The sequence below is a fragment of the Equus asinus genome, chromosome 21 (assembly GCF_041296235.1).
Source record: "Equus asinus isolate D_3611 breed Donkey chromosome 21, EquAss-T2T_v2, whole genome shotgun sequence".
Taxonomy (NCBI): Eukaryota; Metazoa; Chordata; class Mammalia; order Perissodactyla; family Equidae; genus Equus; species Equus asinus.
The window spans coordinates 41,240,134-41,252,891 of record NC_091810.1 but is presented as its reverse complement, the minus strand read 5'-3'; the positions used below and the strand labels follow the sequence as shown (position 1 = coordinate 41,252,891).

At 36.6% G+C, this 12,758-nt stretch overlaps 1 protein-coding gene across 7 annotated transcripts in view; it reads right to left on the bottom strand.

Annotated features, from left to right (window-relative positions):
* Nucleotides 1-12,758, bottom strand: part of CFAP20DC (CFAP20 domain containing) — a 227,470-nt gene that overhangs the window by 195,565 nt on the left and 19,147 nt on the right. For 6 of the 7 annotated variants that reach the window (XM_014868752.3, XM_044754526.2, XM_070492611.1 and 3 more), the window contains one exon: nt 11,947-12,019. The exons of the other annotated variant lie outside the window; for it this stretch is intronic. In XM_014868752.3, coding sequence (XP_014724238.3) covers nt 11,947-12,019 — 73 coding nt within the window. The remainder of the gene's footprint in view (nt 1-11,946; nt 12,020-12,758) is intronic. 7 annotated transcript variants of the gene reach the window in all.

The window sequence follows — 12,758 nt, the reverse complement described above, 5'->3', positions numbered from 1 at the left end:
GAGTAGCTGCCACAGAGAGGAGCAGCAGACAACTATCACCTCCCAAGAGGCCTGTATCAATTTTTGCAGTTGGGTTCCATTGACCTCTCCATAAGTATTAGTTGTATTAGTATCTCCATAAGTATTAGTTGTTCTAATACTTATATTTTTACTTGCCATAATTTAAATAGAATTCTGTCCTTAACAACCAAATGATCCTTAGAAAAGGTAGCTGTTTTGTTTTGTTTCTTCACCTTGCTAATCTTGGCCCAAAGAAAGAATTTAACTTATTTCTTGAGATTGTTAGAGGGCAAGGGTGGGAGAGAAGTAGAAATCTGGACTACAGTAACAGAATTAACTTTCTGCAACTGACAGTGCAAAGTACTTGCAGAAGTAACTTCACTTTTAAAAAGTGTCAGAAACCATGATTATGGAATCATACTATGTCTTCACCTTTTTCCCACTTAAGCAGTAAAATGCAGCAAAGATATTAAGAGCAGACGCTAGAGAGTCATGTGTTCTGGATTTTAGTGTTGGCTTTGCCTCTAAGAAACTGTGACCTGAGGAATGTGACATCCCTTTTCTGGGTGTCAGGGTTTTTTCTATGAAAAAAAGGGAGCTGGATAAGACTTGTAAATTCCCTTTAATAATGGAGGATTGAGCTGCTAAAATGTTTTAAAAGTTTATGCTAACACATCAATTTCTAAAATATAGTGAATTGGTATGTTTATTACAAATCACTATATTTATGGTATATTAATAATCACATATGGTTTTAAATAATGCTAAGACATTTTATTTTCCAAGTCATAAATCAATGGCATTTAACCTTATAAAAAAGGGAATGGTAATACCTATGTATATGAAACAGAACAGCTGTTCCTATTTACTGTTAATAAATGTAACCATCCTCCAACTACATTGAGAATTTCATATCGCTGTCATTGTTTCAGTTTATTGTAATAGCTTTTTAAGTAGGAAATAGATATAAAATGTACGATCACTAATGTGTTCCAGTAAAAAATGGCAGAATATTTGGTTTTAATTAAAGTTATTTGGGAGTTCTATTACGGGCTTATAATCGGAGTTTTCACCTAAGAGCCAAGTGTGGTATTCCTTAGCTGTAGGCCAGTCTTGAAAACATTTACTTGCATATACTCCTACCCCACATAACCATTTGAGAATAATCAAGAGAATTTATTTCTCCTTACTTAAGTTTTCCTGCCTTTCCTCACTCTGAAATAGTTAGCATCCTGCCAGTAGAGGTGTGGCTAAGAGAAATGCACTCTATACTTGGCAGGGAAAATAAAAGGTTAAGTTAAGGCTCAGTCACTAATTTTCCAGGAACTAAGGGTTGAAAAAAGGAAAGCTGGATACTTTCCTAATCCTGTTCACCTGCTTCTGACTCTAATTCTTGTTTCTTTTCCTATCTTTTTCTAATCAAAGAACCACTGTGACAGTATATCAACACATTTCAGTACAATACAACAAGAATTATTGAGGACCCACCATGCACACAGAATTCTTCTATGTGCTGTGGGGATCGTGATGATAAATATGACGTTGTTAGCCTCAGTGTAATCATGTACACAAGTGTAGGAACACTGAGAAAGGAGAGACTTACTGTAACTGGAGGACATGGGAAGGATTTATGAAGGATATGCATTTGAGTATGACCTTAAAGAATGATTAGGGTTTCAAAAGGTGGAGAGATGGAAGTAGGTTGGATGAAAACTTAAACCAAAGGCATAAGAGCCTGTGGGGTGTTGAGCAACCAGGGTGTCTATGGCAAGGCGAAGGAGTGGAATGAGCGTTGTGGAAGGAGAGGTGTCTGAGATCAGATCCAGAAAAGCCTAGGGTGCCCAATGACCACCAACTTGGCAGTGCGTTTAGATAAAGAAGCTTGGGCTGCAGCAAATCTGATGGTTTTTCCCACTGCCCTAGGCTGCTTAAGACCAAAATCTAAAACTTTAAATTCAAATACTGATCATTAAAAAAGTAAAAGCAGATGTAGAGTTCCTGGCAACAGAGAACTTAAATGTAGTTGAAATTTGCAATGTTGGCTTTATTTGACTATGTTATTACTACCCAGTTTTAGAGAGAAGGTAGAACCATATCAGTGGATTTCAACCTTTTGTGGGAGCAATGGCATCCTCTGTTCCTACCAAACATAAACATTTTCATCACAAAATGTATACAAGATTGAGAAAAGGGAGGATGGACTGTTCTGTTTGAAGTAACAGAAGTGACTCAGAACTGTATAAAAACCACTGGGTTAGATAATTTTAAATGCTCTCTCCACCTAGCTCCAAAACTTCATTTCTATGCATGGAAATTGTAATTGTGAGTATCACCATCTTACCAATTTTAGACCATCCATATCTTCACTTCTTCCCCCAAAAGAAGTACACCACACCACAAACTGAAACCAACTTAAAGGAGTCTAGCCGTGAAAGGAATTAGAAATTGCAAAAAGTAGGAAATTAACATTTACTGATCATGTGCTATGTGCCAGCTACTATGTTAGGTCTCTGAAAACAACCTAAAGTCCAATTAACTCCGCTGCTGCGTAATGTAACTTCTGGGCAATGTCATTTACAAATAAGGCTTTGAAATTCAAAGTTCAATGACAGCCTCTTCAGGATCCAAATGCATTGGTCCCTGAAGATCTCATGGTCTAACTAGGGTGGAGAGTTGGTTGTAGAGATAGATTAATGTGATAAATTCCATCATGTGATAAATTCCATAACAGACTTACATATAAGTGCTATTGTAAGATATATTTGTGAGTTACTACTTATATTTCATTTCATCAGAGTCATTTCTGTGAGTCCAAATAAAGCTTCTAAAATATTTGAATATCCAAATAAAAAACTCTCAATTGATGGAAAAAAGTTACAAAAACCAGGAATGCTAGAGATACCAGCCCTCCTTCTCCTTGTATTTATTACTGGCCATCTTATCAAAGCTAAATGATTTCATAAAGTTCCATGATATATTTTAATTGCTAACATGGAATTTTTCCTCCATATTAAACAGTTCTAGAATGCTCCATTCATGAAAATGTCCTAAATTATTATGAATTTTATAATGGGACTATATAGGTCCCATAACATGCATATTATATCCTATCTTGTAGACATTTAAAATTACTTTTATTTTGAATAATTAACAGATGAATAAAAATAAACTACAGTGTGAGGGAAGGTGAATCAAACCAGAAGAAGCATTTCTCCTGATGATAAAGAGTGAGCTACATACTAATGACACTGAAGAAATCTATCCTCCCAACTCTGCATATCAAAGCAGGGAGAGCATGTGGAAGATCTGTGATCTGCTGAGTCACCCTCCATCATCCCTGCTAGTGAAGGAGAACGTAGGCAGTGGGAAACAGCAAAGGCTGGTTTCTTATGCCTTAAGTCATTGGAAGTCTACCCACTTTATCTATTTTTCCCAGGTGCTGGTTCTTCACAGATGAACATTCCTCTCTCTCTGTGCTTCTACACTGAGGCTGGTCACCTATAACTCCCTTCCTACCAAGATTCTGATGCCAGGAGTTCCTGCAGTTGTCTTTAAATAAATCGCTAGCATCCACATGGGAACGATGGGAGTCACTTCTCTTTTCATGTTTATGTTTATAACTTCCTTCCAGGTAGAGAACCTGCGTGAGTCAAGAGTCAAGCTGGTTCCCAAGGAAAAGCTGCTTTTCCACTTCTCTTCAGGGATGAGTACCGTGAAAACGTCACAGGGAAAATAAACATGCCCAAGTTGTCTCAGAACGTTTCAGAAGAGAAATTTAAGAACTAAACATCCCTGGACCCTTATCTATACTTACAGACGTAAAAATTATAAATTAATATTTACTGTACAGTTACTATTTGGCATTACCCAATGTAATCCTCTTAATTACTCAATAATAGGTATACACATCATCCCCATTGTACAGATGAGGCTGTGAGATACAGGGGGTTCAGCAACTGTCCCAGGGTCATCAGGCTAATACATGGCAGAGCCAGTGACTCTGAGGCCAATGATCTGAAAAGCTGACTTGGGCCCTGATAATGCATATGGCAATCATTTAACTGCACAGTGCTTTAACAAATGTATGGCCTTTTATCATGACTTTACACAGTAAGAACACTTCCAAATACTCGCCTATGTGCAATTTTTCTTTTGCTAGTATTTTATATTAGCTTTCAGCATGTATCTAAGTTTTCTAAAGAGTATTGTAAAAATTATTCAGAAAAGTAAAATGAACCAAACTAAGAATCAGGAAGAAAAGATTTCTCAAAGAACATTTATTTAATAGATAAAGAATATGGCATCAGATTTATATACCTTCCACGTGTTATCTAAAACTTTCACATAAAACCTATTTTAAGGCATGCAAATTTAATATATTATGAAAGTCAGTATGCAAAGTATCTTAAAGTGCTCTCTTTACTAATGCATGTAACAAAATATACTGATTATGCAAGTGCATTTAATTGGATATAATTAAAATAATGAGATTTAAATACTGATGATTTTAAAAAGAAAAAATAGAAGTTCGAATTAGCCATGAGATGCATTCAAAATGTTAATGAAACCTGCAATGTCATTACCACTTTAGTACATAATACTTCTGGTTTAAAAAAGAGCAACTACTGGCCATTTTCGCCCAGTTCTAAACACATAGTTTAGAGATATATTCACTCAGTAACATAAAAGATTTCATTGGATAATATAATACTCTGTACTTGGATAACATGATTTTTTAAAAATAACTTACAACCTATATAGCAACCACTATTTTCTTCAAAGGAAGGCATCAAAATGACCAAAAAGATGATAAAGTAAATTTTCCACAGGAAGAGCAGTACTTGGTTAAATGTACCCAATCTCAAAAGCTTTCACTAATGTCATTCTGACCTAAAGATATCAAATTTAGGTATTTTCTTAACTCTGGTAGCTTTAAAGCAGCTGAAGAAGACCGATGACATGCGAAAAGAACAGGTCTGCAGCTGTGAGGCCATATTCACTGTACTCGGTTTAAAGTTTCAAAGGAGTCTACCGTCTCCAACGTCACTGAAGAAGGGGCGACAGAAGCAAAATTCAATGGGGAAGAAGGACCTGAAACTTCTATTAGATTTCTTTTCTGACCTCTTTGTCTAGCTCACTAGCAACAATACAGAAAAGGTGACATAAGAGTATCTTTCATTAAATTATCTTGAGGTCAAAGCTTTGTTTTGTAGGACGGGTATGTTTCAATTTTCCATTTTACAGAAATGGAAAAAAAAGCTTTGTGATCCACATGGGCCTAAACCTCCGACAATTTCTTAGAAAGAAAAACAGTACCAGCAATTAAAATAGAAAAAAGTTCACATTACCACTTACTGAAGAGGAAACTAAGACAGAATTTAAGTGTCTGGCTCAAAGGCACATAACGAGGGGAAAGAACAAACGGATACGTCAAAAACTCTGGAATGAGCATCATAAATCCTAGGTTGAATTCTAGGTTAAAATCATTAAACTCTACTCAGGTATCACTTCAAATTCAGAATATTGCAATGAAGAGATCACAAAGGATCAGTTAAAATTTGTAAGGATAAGGGACCCTTTTAGGGGTCCCTCTCTTTTCAAGAATTTATCTTAGCAGATTCCAAATGAAAGCAGTACTCCAAACAGTTAAGGGCTCAACCTGTGAAACCTTCTGGCACTAACATTCCCTGGGACCTGCAGGCTAAGAATCCCAGCCTCTCCAAATAGCACATGATGCCCACCACCAGCTATCACAGTGTTTTCATCCCATATATTGAAAAGGCACTGGCTGAGCTGAGAGAAAAATAATGTCAATTCACTAGAGGCATTGACAGTACAAAACGTCTCTCAGAATTCATTGAGATAATGACAAAATCAGGAGCAAGGAATTAATGCAGCTCAATAATACTCAGTAAAATGAATGCAACTCCTGTCAAAAAATGTAATAGTCCAAAATCATTTAGTATGATTGGCAGCATCAAATATAGTGAAATGGATTTCTATTTCAAGATGCAGTTGGTTCTTTTCCAAGAGCTCAGTTTCACGGTGTTCCTCCCGTGTGCCAGATGTCTACCTCCAGGCTCTGAAACACCTAACAACCCACACAGGGGGGCCATTGGCTTCCCACTGCCATGATGATACAGAGACCACAAAATGAAAGAACTCATAAAAATCTGTTATTAAATCATTTAACTTCAGGTCAAACAGTGAGACACAGGTGCATTAAAATACCATGGAAATGAAAACTGCAACTTACTAAGAAATAAGCAAGTCAAAATGAAGAATTTATTTGTGAAAAGCAAGGGAGGGGATTTTCTTTTGTGAGTTGACATCGAGAGAAAAAAATCCAAGAAAATTCTGTTACTTTATTCAAAGCTAAATGTATTATGTGTTAGTATAGTAAACATTCCCTTTACAGGCAAAATGTAATATGTTGGATAATTGCTGGTCAGATTGTGAAGCTCTGAAGCCACTGCTGGGGCCCAGGACAGGCCACCCCAAAATATCTCTCAGTGGCATGTTGACTATTTTGAATTAAAGTTACTTGAGAAGCAGCCAATGCAAAAACAATGCATTTTGACCCTCCTGTCTCTGTTCCCCCAGAAGGCAGGAGGTAAATCTCTCCTGTGAGGGGTGCTCGTCCTGCATCCTGATCCCAAAATGGGAATTCAGGGCCGAGAAGCTGCAGAAAGAAACCTTGCTAACTTACTACCTCCAGCCTAAAGTCTGCTTAAATTCCTCACTATCTACATACCCTAAACCTAAGTTTCTTTGTCCTGGCATTCCTCACAAATTTGTTTCTTTGTGTAAAAGATATATATACACTGCCTGCTTTGTTCACTCTGAAGATCATTTCTCTATAATCTCAATATATCCATATTAGACTCGGCTTTTCTCCTGTTAATCTGGTCTTGTGTCAATTTTATTACTAGTCCGGCCATAAGAACACAAGAAGGGTGGAAGGGGGCGTTTCCTCCCTCCCCAACACCACCTTACCCATAGGTGCAGGATTTTGAATAATGTAATTTTCAGATGTTAAAGAAAAAAAAAGGCCTAGGCAAGGACCAAAGTAGAGAATCAATAAAGAAGTGGTTTCTTAACTCTCATTTTTTTAAAAAAGTGTAATACGACTATTGTCACATTTGAGCTGCAAAATACTAAAACAAAAAAGATTTGAGCAAAATTCTTTCTTCCTGTAATTCTCAGGCATTTATCTCTCAAAAGGGTAAAGAGAGAAGTAGGAATATCTCAGAATAAAAGATCTTTCCTTCCTGGAACTCTGATGATAACACTGTATCATGGGAAGCCCCTAAAGACGATGTGGGAGGCTTAGTAGCACTTTCCCCTTGTACCAAGAGTCAAATAAGGGGCTGGCCCAGTGGCACAGCAGTGAAGTTTGTGTGCTCTGCTTTAGCGGCCTAAAGCTCACAAGTTCGGATCCCAGGCAAAGACCTACACACCACTCAAGCCATGCTGTGGTGGCATCCCATGTATAAAATAGAGGGAGATTGGCATAGATGTTTAGCTCAACAACAAGCTTCCTCAAGCAAAAAGAGGAAGGTGGCAACAGATGTTCACTGAGGGCCAATCTTCCTCACCAAAAAAAAAAAAAAAAAACAGAAAGAAAAAAAAGAATCAAATAAAATATTCTACTACATATGTATGTATGTATAGTTAGATAGAAAAATAACAATATTTAAAAGTATGGCAGAATGGCATGGTGCTGCAGAGCACAGGTTCCAGATTTAGACTACAAGTTTGAATCCTGCTTCTAACAGATAGTAGGTCCACAACCTCTGGTAAATTCCTTAATCTTTCTGGACTTCAGTTTACTCAATGGTAAAATGAAGGCAATAATTATGACTACCATACAGTCATGTTTTGGGGGATTAATTGAGTTAAAACAGTGAAAGGGCTTATAACAAGGCCTGGTACATTATAAGTGCTTAATAAATGTTAGCCATTATTACTGTATGTTAATTTTCTCATTTACTTCTTATAACACACCTGTGAAGTAGGTATTATTCTTCTTATCCCATAGGTTAGGCAAGTTAGGTAATTTGCCCAAAGTCCCACAGAGGTAAGGCTGGATTTGACTCTGGATCTGTCTAGTTCTAAGCCTACGGTCTTACTTCTACCTTATACTTCACATGTTCCCTATAGGTCTTGCTCTTGTGTGAATATAACATTTATCAAGACTTACTTAAATTGCCTTTTAACTGACCTTTCACCCTCAGAGTAAACTATATGAGGACAGAGATTGGGTCCTGTTTATTCATTCCAGTCCATTAGTCCACTCCTGCCCACTCGTCCATATTTCTGAGCTTCTGTGCCAGCCACTGTGTTAGGTGCTGGGATATCATGCTGAGTAGAATAGACAGGGTCCCTGTCCCCACGGAACTCAAAGTCTACTCAAAAGACAGATACTCAAATAAATATGCAATTATATAAACTGTTATAGTTGTAATGAAGGAAAAGAGGAGAGTGCTAGAAAAGAGTATTAGAGATGAATCTCATTTATTTGGGGGAAATCAAAGAAGGTCTTTCTGAAGAAAGGGCACAAGCTGAGATGAGAAGACTGAGTAGGTGTTAGCAAGCCAAAGAAATGGGGATATAAACCACTTCTTGTGCACAGGACCCTAAGAAGAGACCTCGCTGGGAGTATGAGGAGGGAATTTCCAGTATTGGCTGGAAAGGAGTCAGTGTGGCTGACAGATGGTGAGCTCAGGGCAGAGTGGCAGGAAAAGATAAAGGAGAGGGGAGAGACCAGAGCACATGAGTATTAAGGATTTGGGAGATTACCCTTGGTACAATGGGAAATCCAGTTGTTTTTTAGAAAGATCAGTCTAGCTGCAGTGTGGAGACTAGATTGGAAAAAGACAAAAGAAGAATCTGGGAAATCCAGTGAGATGCTCTAACTGTAGATCAGAGGAAATGTGATGGTGGTTTGGGACTAGGAAGGTAGTGAGGGTGGGGAGAAGTGTAGAGACTCAAGGTATACTGACTCCCCCATGCCTAATACACTGCCTGGAAATAACAGGAATTCAATAATTTGTTGACTGACTGAACGAGTGATTCTTCAAGCAGAGCTGTTGTTGGTCCTAAGGCACCCACTAACCCCCAGATATATGACCTCCCCCTGAGCAGTATAATCATCCAGTGGAAATGAGAGACACAGGCAGATGTTGAAGAACTAATTATTAAATTCATAAACCAGCTTTCAAGACTCCAGCTGGAGTCTTATGAAAAACTCTTGATGTGTAAACGTATCTTTGTGAAACAAAATGCCTCTCCCATTCTGACAATGGAAAATTTTAGAAGCCAGATATTTTTCTGCTATGTGACTTTCCAAGCTTGTTAGAGAAATGTATTATTTAAAATAGCCTGGAGCTATGCTGCTAGAAACACAGCGAAACACTAAGAGTGCTGAAAGAAAGCCCTTTCATTTAAGAAAAAAAAGCTGTAGTTAGAAAGACAATCTATACTCGTTATTCTACTTTCTGGTAAAAACATGGTCTCTGTCATTACTTCCTAAAACAACAAAATATTTTGATTATCTATTAGCAACAAATTCAAACGCAGAGTTAATACATTTTCTTATATTCTGATAAATTCACAAGGAATGTCTTCTCCATGTTATTTAATAATTTTGAACTTTCATTCATAATACATTTATTTTGCTAAAACTATAAAACTAAAACCATTTGGAAAATCCAAATGTTTGTCTTCGTGGATATGAGAACAAGAGAATCTATGACTGTAGTCAACTGAATTAAAAATCTAATCATTAATCCTGTCACCCCTGAAGATGTTTTCCCATCCTTAAAGAGGCCAAGACCAATAATAACGGGGTAACAAAGGGGTAGTCAGGCTTACATCCATCAGCTGCTCTCTTGCGAGAACCGCTAAACCTAAGATACCTGTTGATTTCTCAATAATTAAAGCTTCAATTATTCTTAACTTAGTTAAAACAGTATATTGCCTAGGCTATAGTGATACGCTCAAGTGTTTGGGGGCACAAATAAAGCTTAACTTTGCATAGGAAAAGGGTGCTCGTCAGCAAGAGACTGTTCCAAGGTTCAGTCTGCCTCACACAGATCTGATCAAAAGGCCAACTACCAGAGCCCCTACCACTGCTTCTGAAGAATCTCAAGGTCTAGGTGGTAGAGATAAGGAAAATAGAAGGGGATGGCCTGGAGTGCTACATAAGGAACTTGATAAGCTTAAAAATAAAATAGAATTTGTCTTCTTCTGTTTGGTAGGAAACCACTTTCCCTTACACTGAAATTAAAGCTTTATATGGTACTCCGTACCTTTAGAATGCCTTTCGAGTCTTGAAAATGCTTTTTCTGCAGAACCAGGAAAAGATACATAAGAGCACCAAATAATGCTTTGGTCCTGCTACTATAAGAACTTTTTTTAAGAATCTTGGTGACCATGGCAGATGATAATAGAAAATCTGAGAAGTTTACTGAGGTTTAAAGTTGAATAAAACAAAGGTATAAATTGTTCCATCTATCCTTTATCACTCATAAAAACAAGATTGTACATTATTAGCTAAAATTCATATTTTACCAACATTTTAGTGATTAGTGATTTGCACAAATCACTAATACTCTAATTCACATAAAGAAAAACGAATAACCTCATATTTATGTTATTCCCATTTAATTAAGAAAGCTCTTCCTTGCTCAGTTTGCACTAATGTAACTAGTACAACACTACCTCCATTAACAGGATAAATCATCCATTCCAGCAAGGAATATAAAAGACAAAGCTTAGACTTTGGATAGCTATTAATTACAAAGAAAAATTAGAAAACAGCATACCTTAAAGGTGATATTTTATTGAAAGTATACAAATTAATGAAATCTTAAAAAATATTCCATTCTATATGTGAAAAATCAAATGTTATTTTCATTCTCAGAATCATCTCAGACAACACATAGCTCAACTGAGTGAAAGTTGTATATAGTCATGTGTTGCTTAACGACAGAGATGGGATCTAAGAAATGCATCGTTAGGTAATTTTTGTCATTGTGTGAACATCACAGAGTGCACTTACACAAAAACCTAGATGGTATAGCCTACTACACACCTAGGCTATATGGTACCAATCTTATGGGACCTCCATTGCATGTGCAGCCCATTGTTGACTGAAACACTGTTATGCGGCTCATAACTATATTCTCAATTTTATTTTTCAGTAAGAAAGATTAGCCCTAAGCTAACATCTGCCACCAATCCTCCTCTTTTTGCTGAGGAAGATTGGCCCTGAGCTAACATATGTGCCCATCTTCCTCTATTTCATATGTGTGACGCCTGCCACAGCATGGCTTGACAAGCAATGCATAGGTTTGCTCCTGGGATCTGAACCTGCAAACCCTGGGCCGCTGAAGCGGAGCACGTGAACTTAACCGGTATACCACCAGGCCAGGCCCAACTGTATTCTCATTTTTTCTAAATAATCTGTTCATAGCAAGGTAAATTTAAAACAAATATATTCCAAGCCATCTATATGTAAACAGGAAGTACCAATATTTCTAAACTAAATGTAACATTAAAATGAGGTATTTCAATCAATTTTAAACAAACATAGTTTTCAATAGCAGACAGTACAAAACATAACATCACCCCTCATTTGAACCAAAATCTCAAAATTTTGGATTATTTATTTCTTCAAGCTACAGGCTGTTTATTGCCCAATTCATAATCCTTTGATATTTTCTTAAACAGATGAAATTTGCTTTCTTCCCCTAGGGAAATGTCAGACTATAGTGATAGCTGAGAAATACGATTAAATTAGTTTAATTACTTCATGTCGACTTGATAAGTCACTGCTCTTTAATGCAAAAACTGTCACTTATAATTAATGACTGTTCGTACTGCTTCAATTGATCAAATGTCTAACACATAAAACATTGAAAGAAGTTCTGTATATCTTACAGCAATTCAGTGGAGAAGTCTTGTCCCAGGGGTATGTAAATCTGAAGTACAAGAAACCTCTGGATCAGTCCAACTAGAATGAGAGGAGGAAAATATACATTCATATGTCCAAACCATTTACATGTGCATGCAAACAAACACAACCACACGCCATCGACAAGCTGAAGCTTTTAGCTTTTAGTAATATATAGAGCTGCAATAGCACCACCCATGAGTTACAAGCTCATAACGAAAGCAAAAAAATTGTTGAAAATCAAATCAATCTCTAACAATAAATGTCACCTTTTAAAGTCCCATCTGTGGGCTTGGTGAAATTTTTATGAAAATTTAAAAAATAATAATTTTTATCTACAATTTTTATTAGCTTGCGAGAGAACGTACACATAGAACTGCATTCAATAGAGACATATAAAATTGAACTACAGATTCCCATCAGGGCAGCCATAAAAGCATGTGGCAATTACTTTTATTCACTGACAGTTTTAACTGTTCTAAACAACTTAATAAAAAACAATAGATGAAGAAAAATAATTCTAATTATGACAACTACAACCGAAGGTTTGATGAGCCATATCTAGTTCATATGGTTTTAAATGTGTCCACATTGAGATGAATGGAGGAACATATTTTCATTTATACCTTTTGTTAATTTAATATACTTTTAGTTAATTTAATGCTCACAAATTAAGAACTGATAGCTTTTATTCCCCATCAAGAGCATCATCTGGATTAAAAACATTTGGAGAAAAACCAGTCGCTATGGCACTTTTAATAGTTGAAGTCTACAGCTGCTTCAAAAATCAATTGATTTT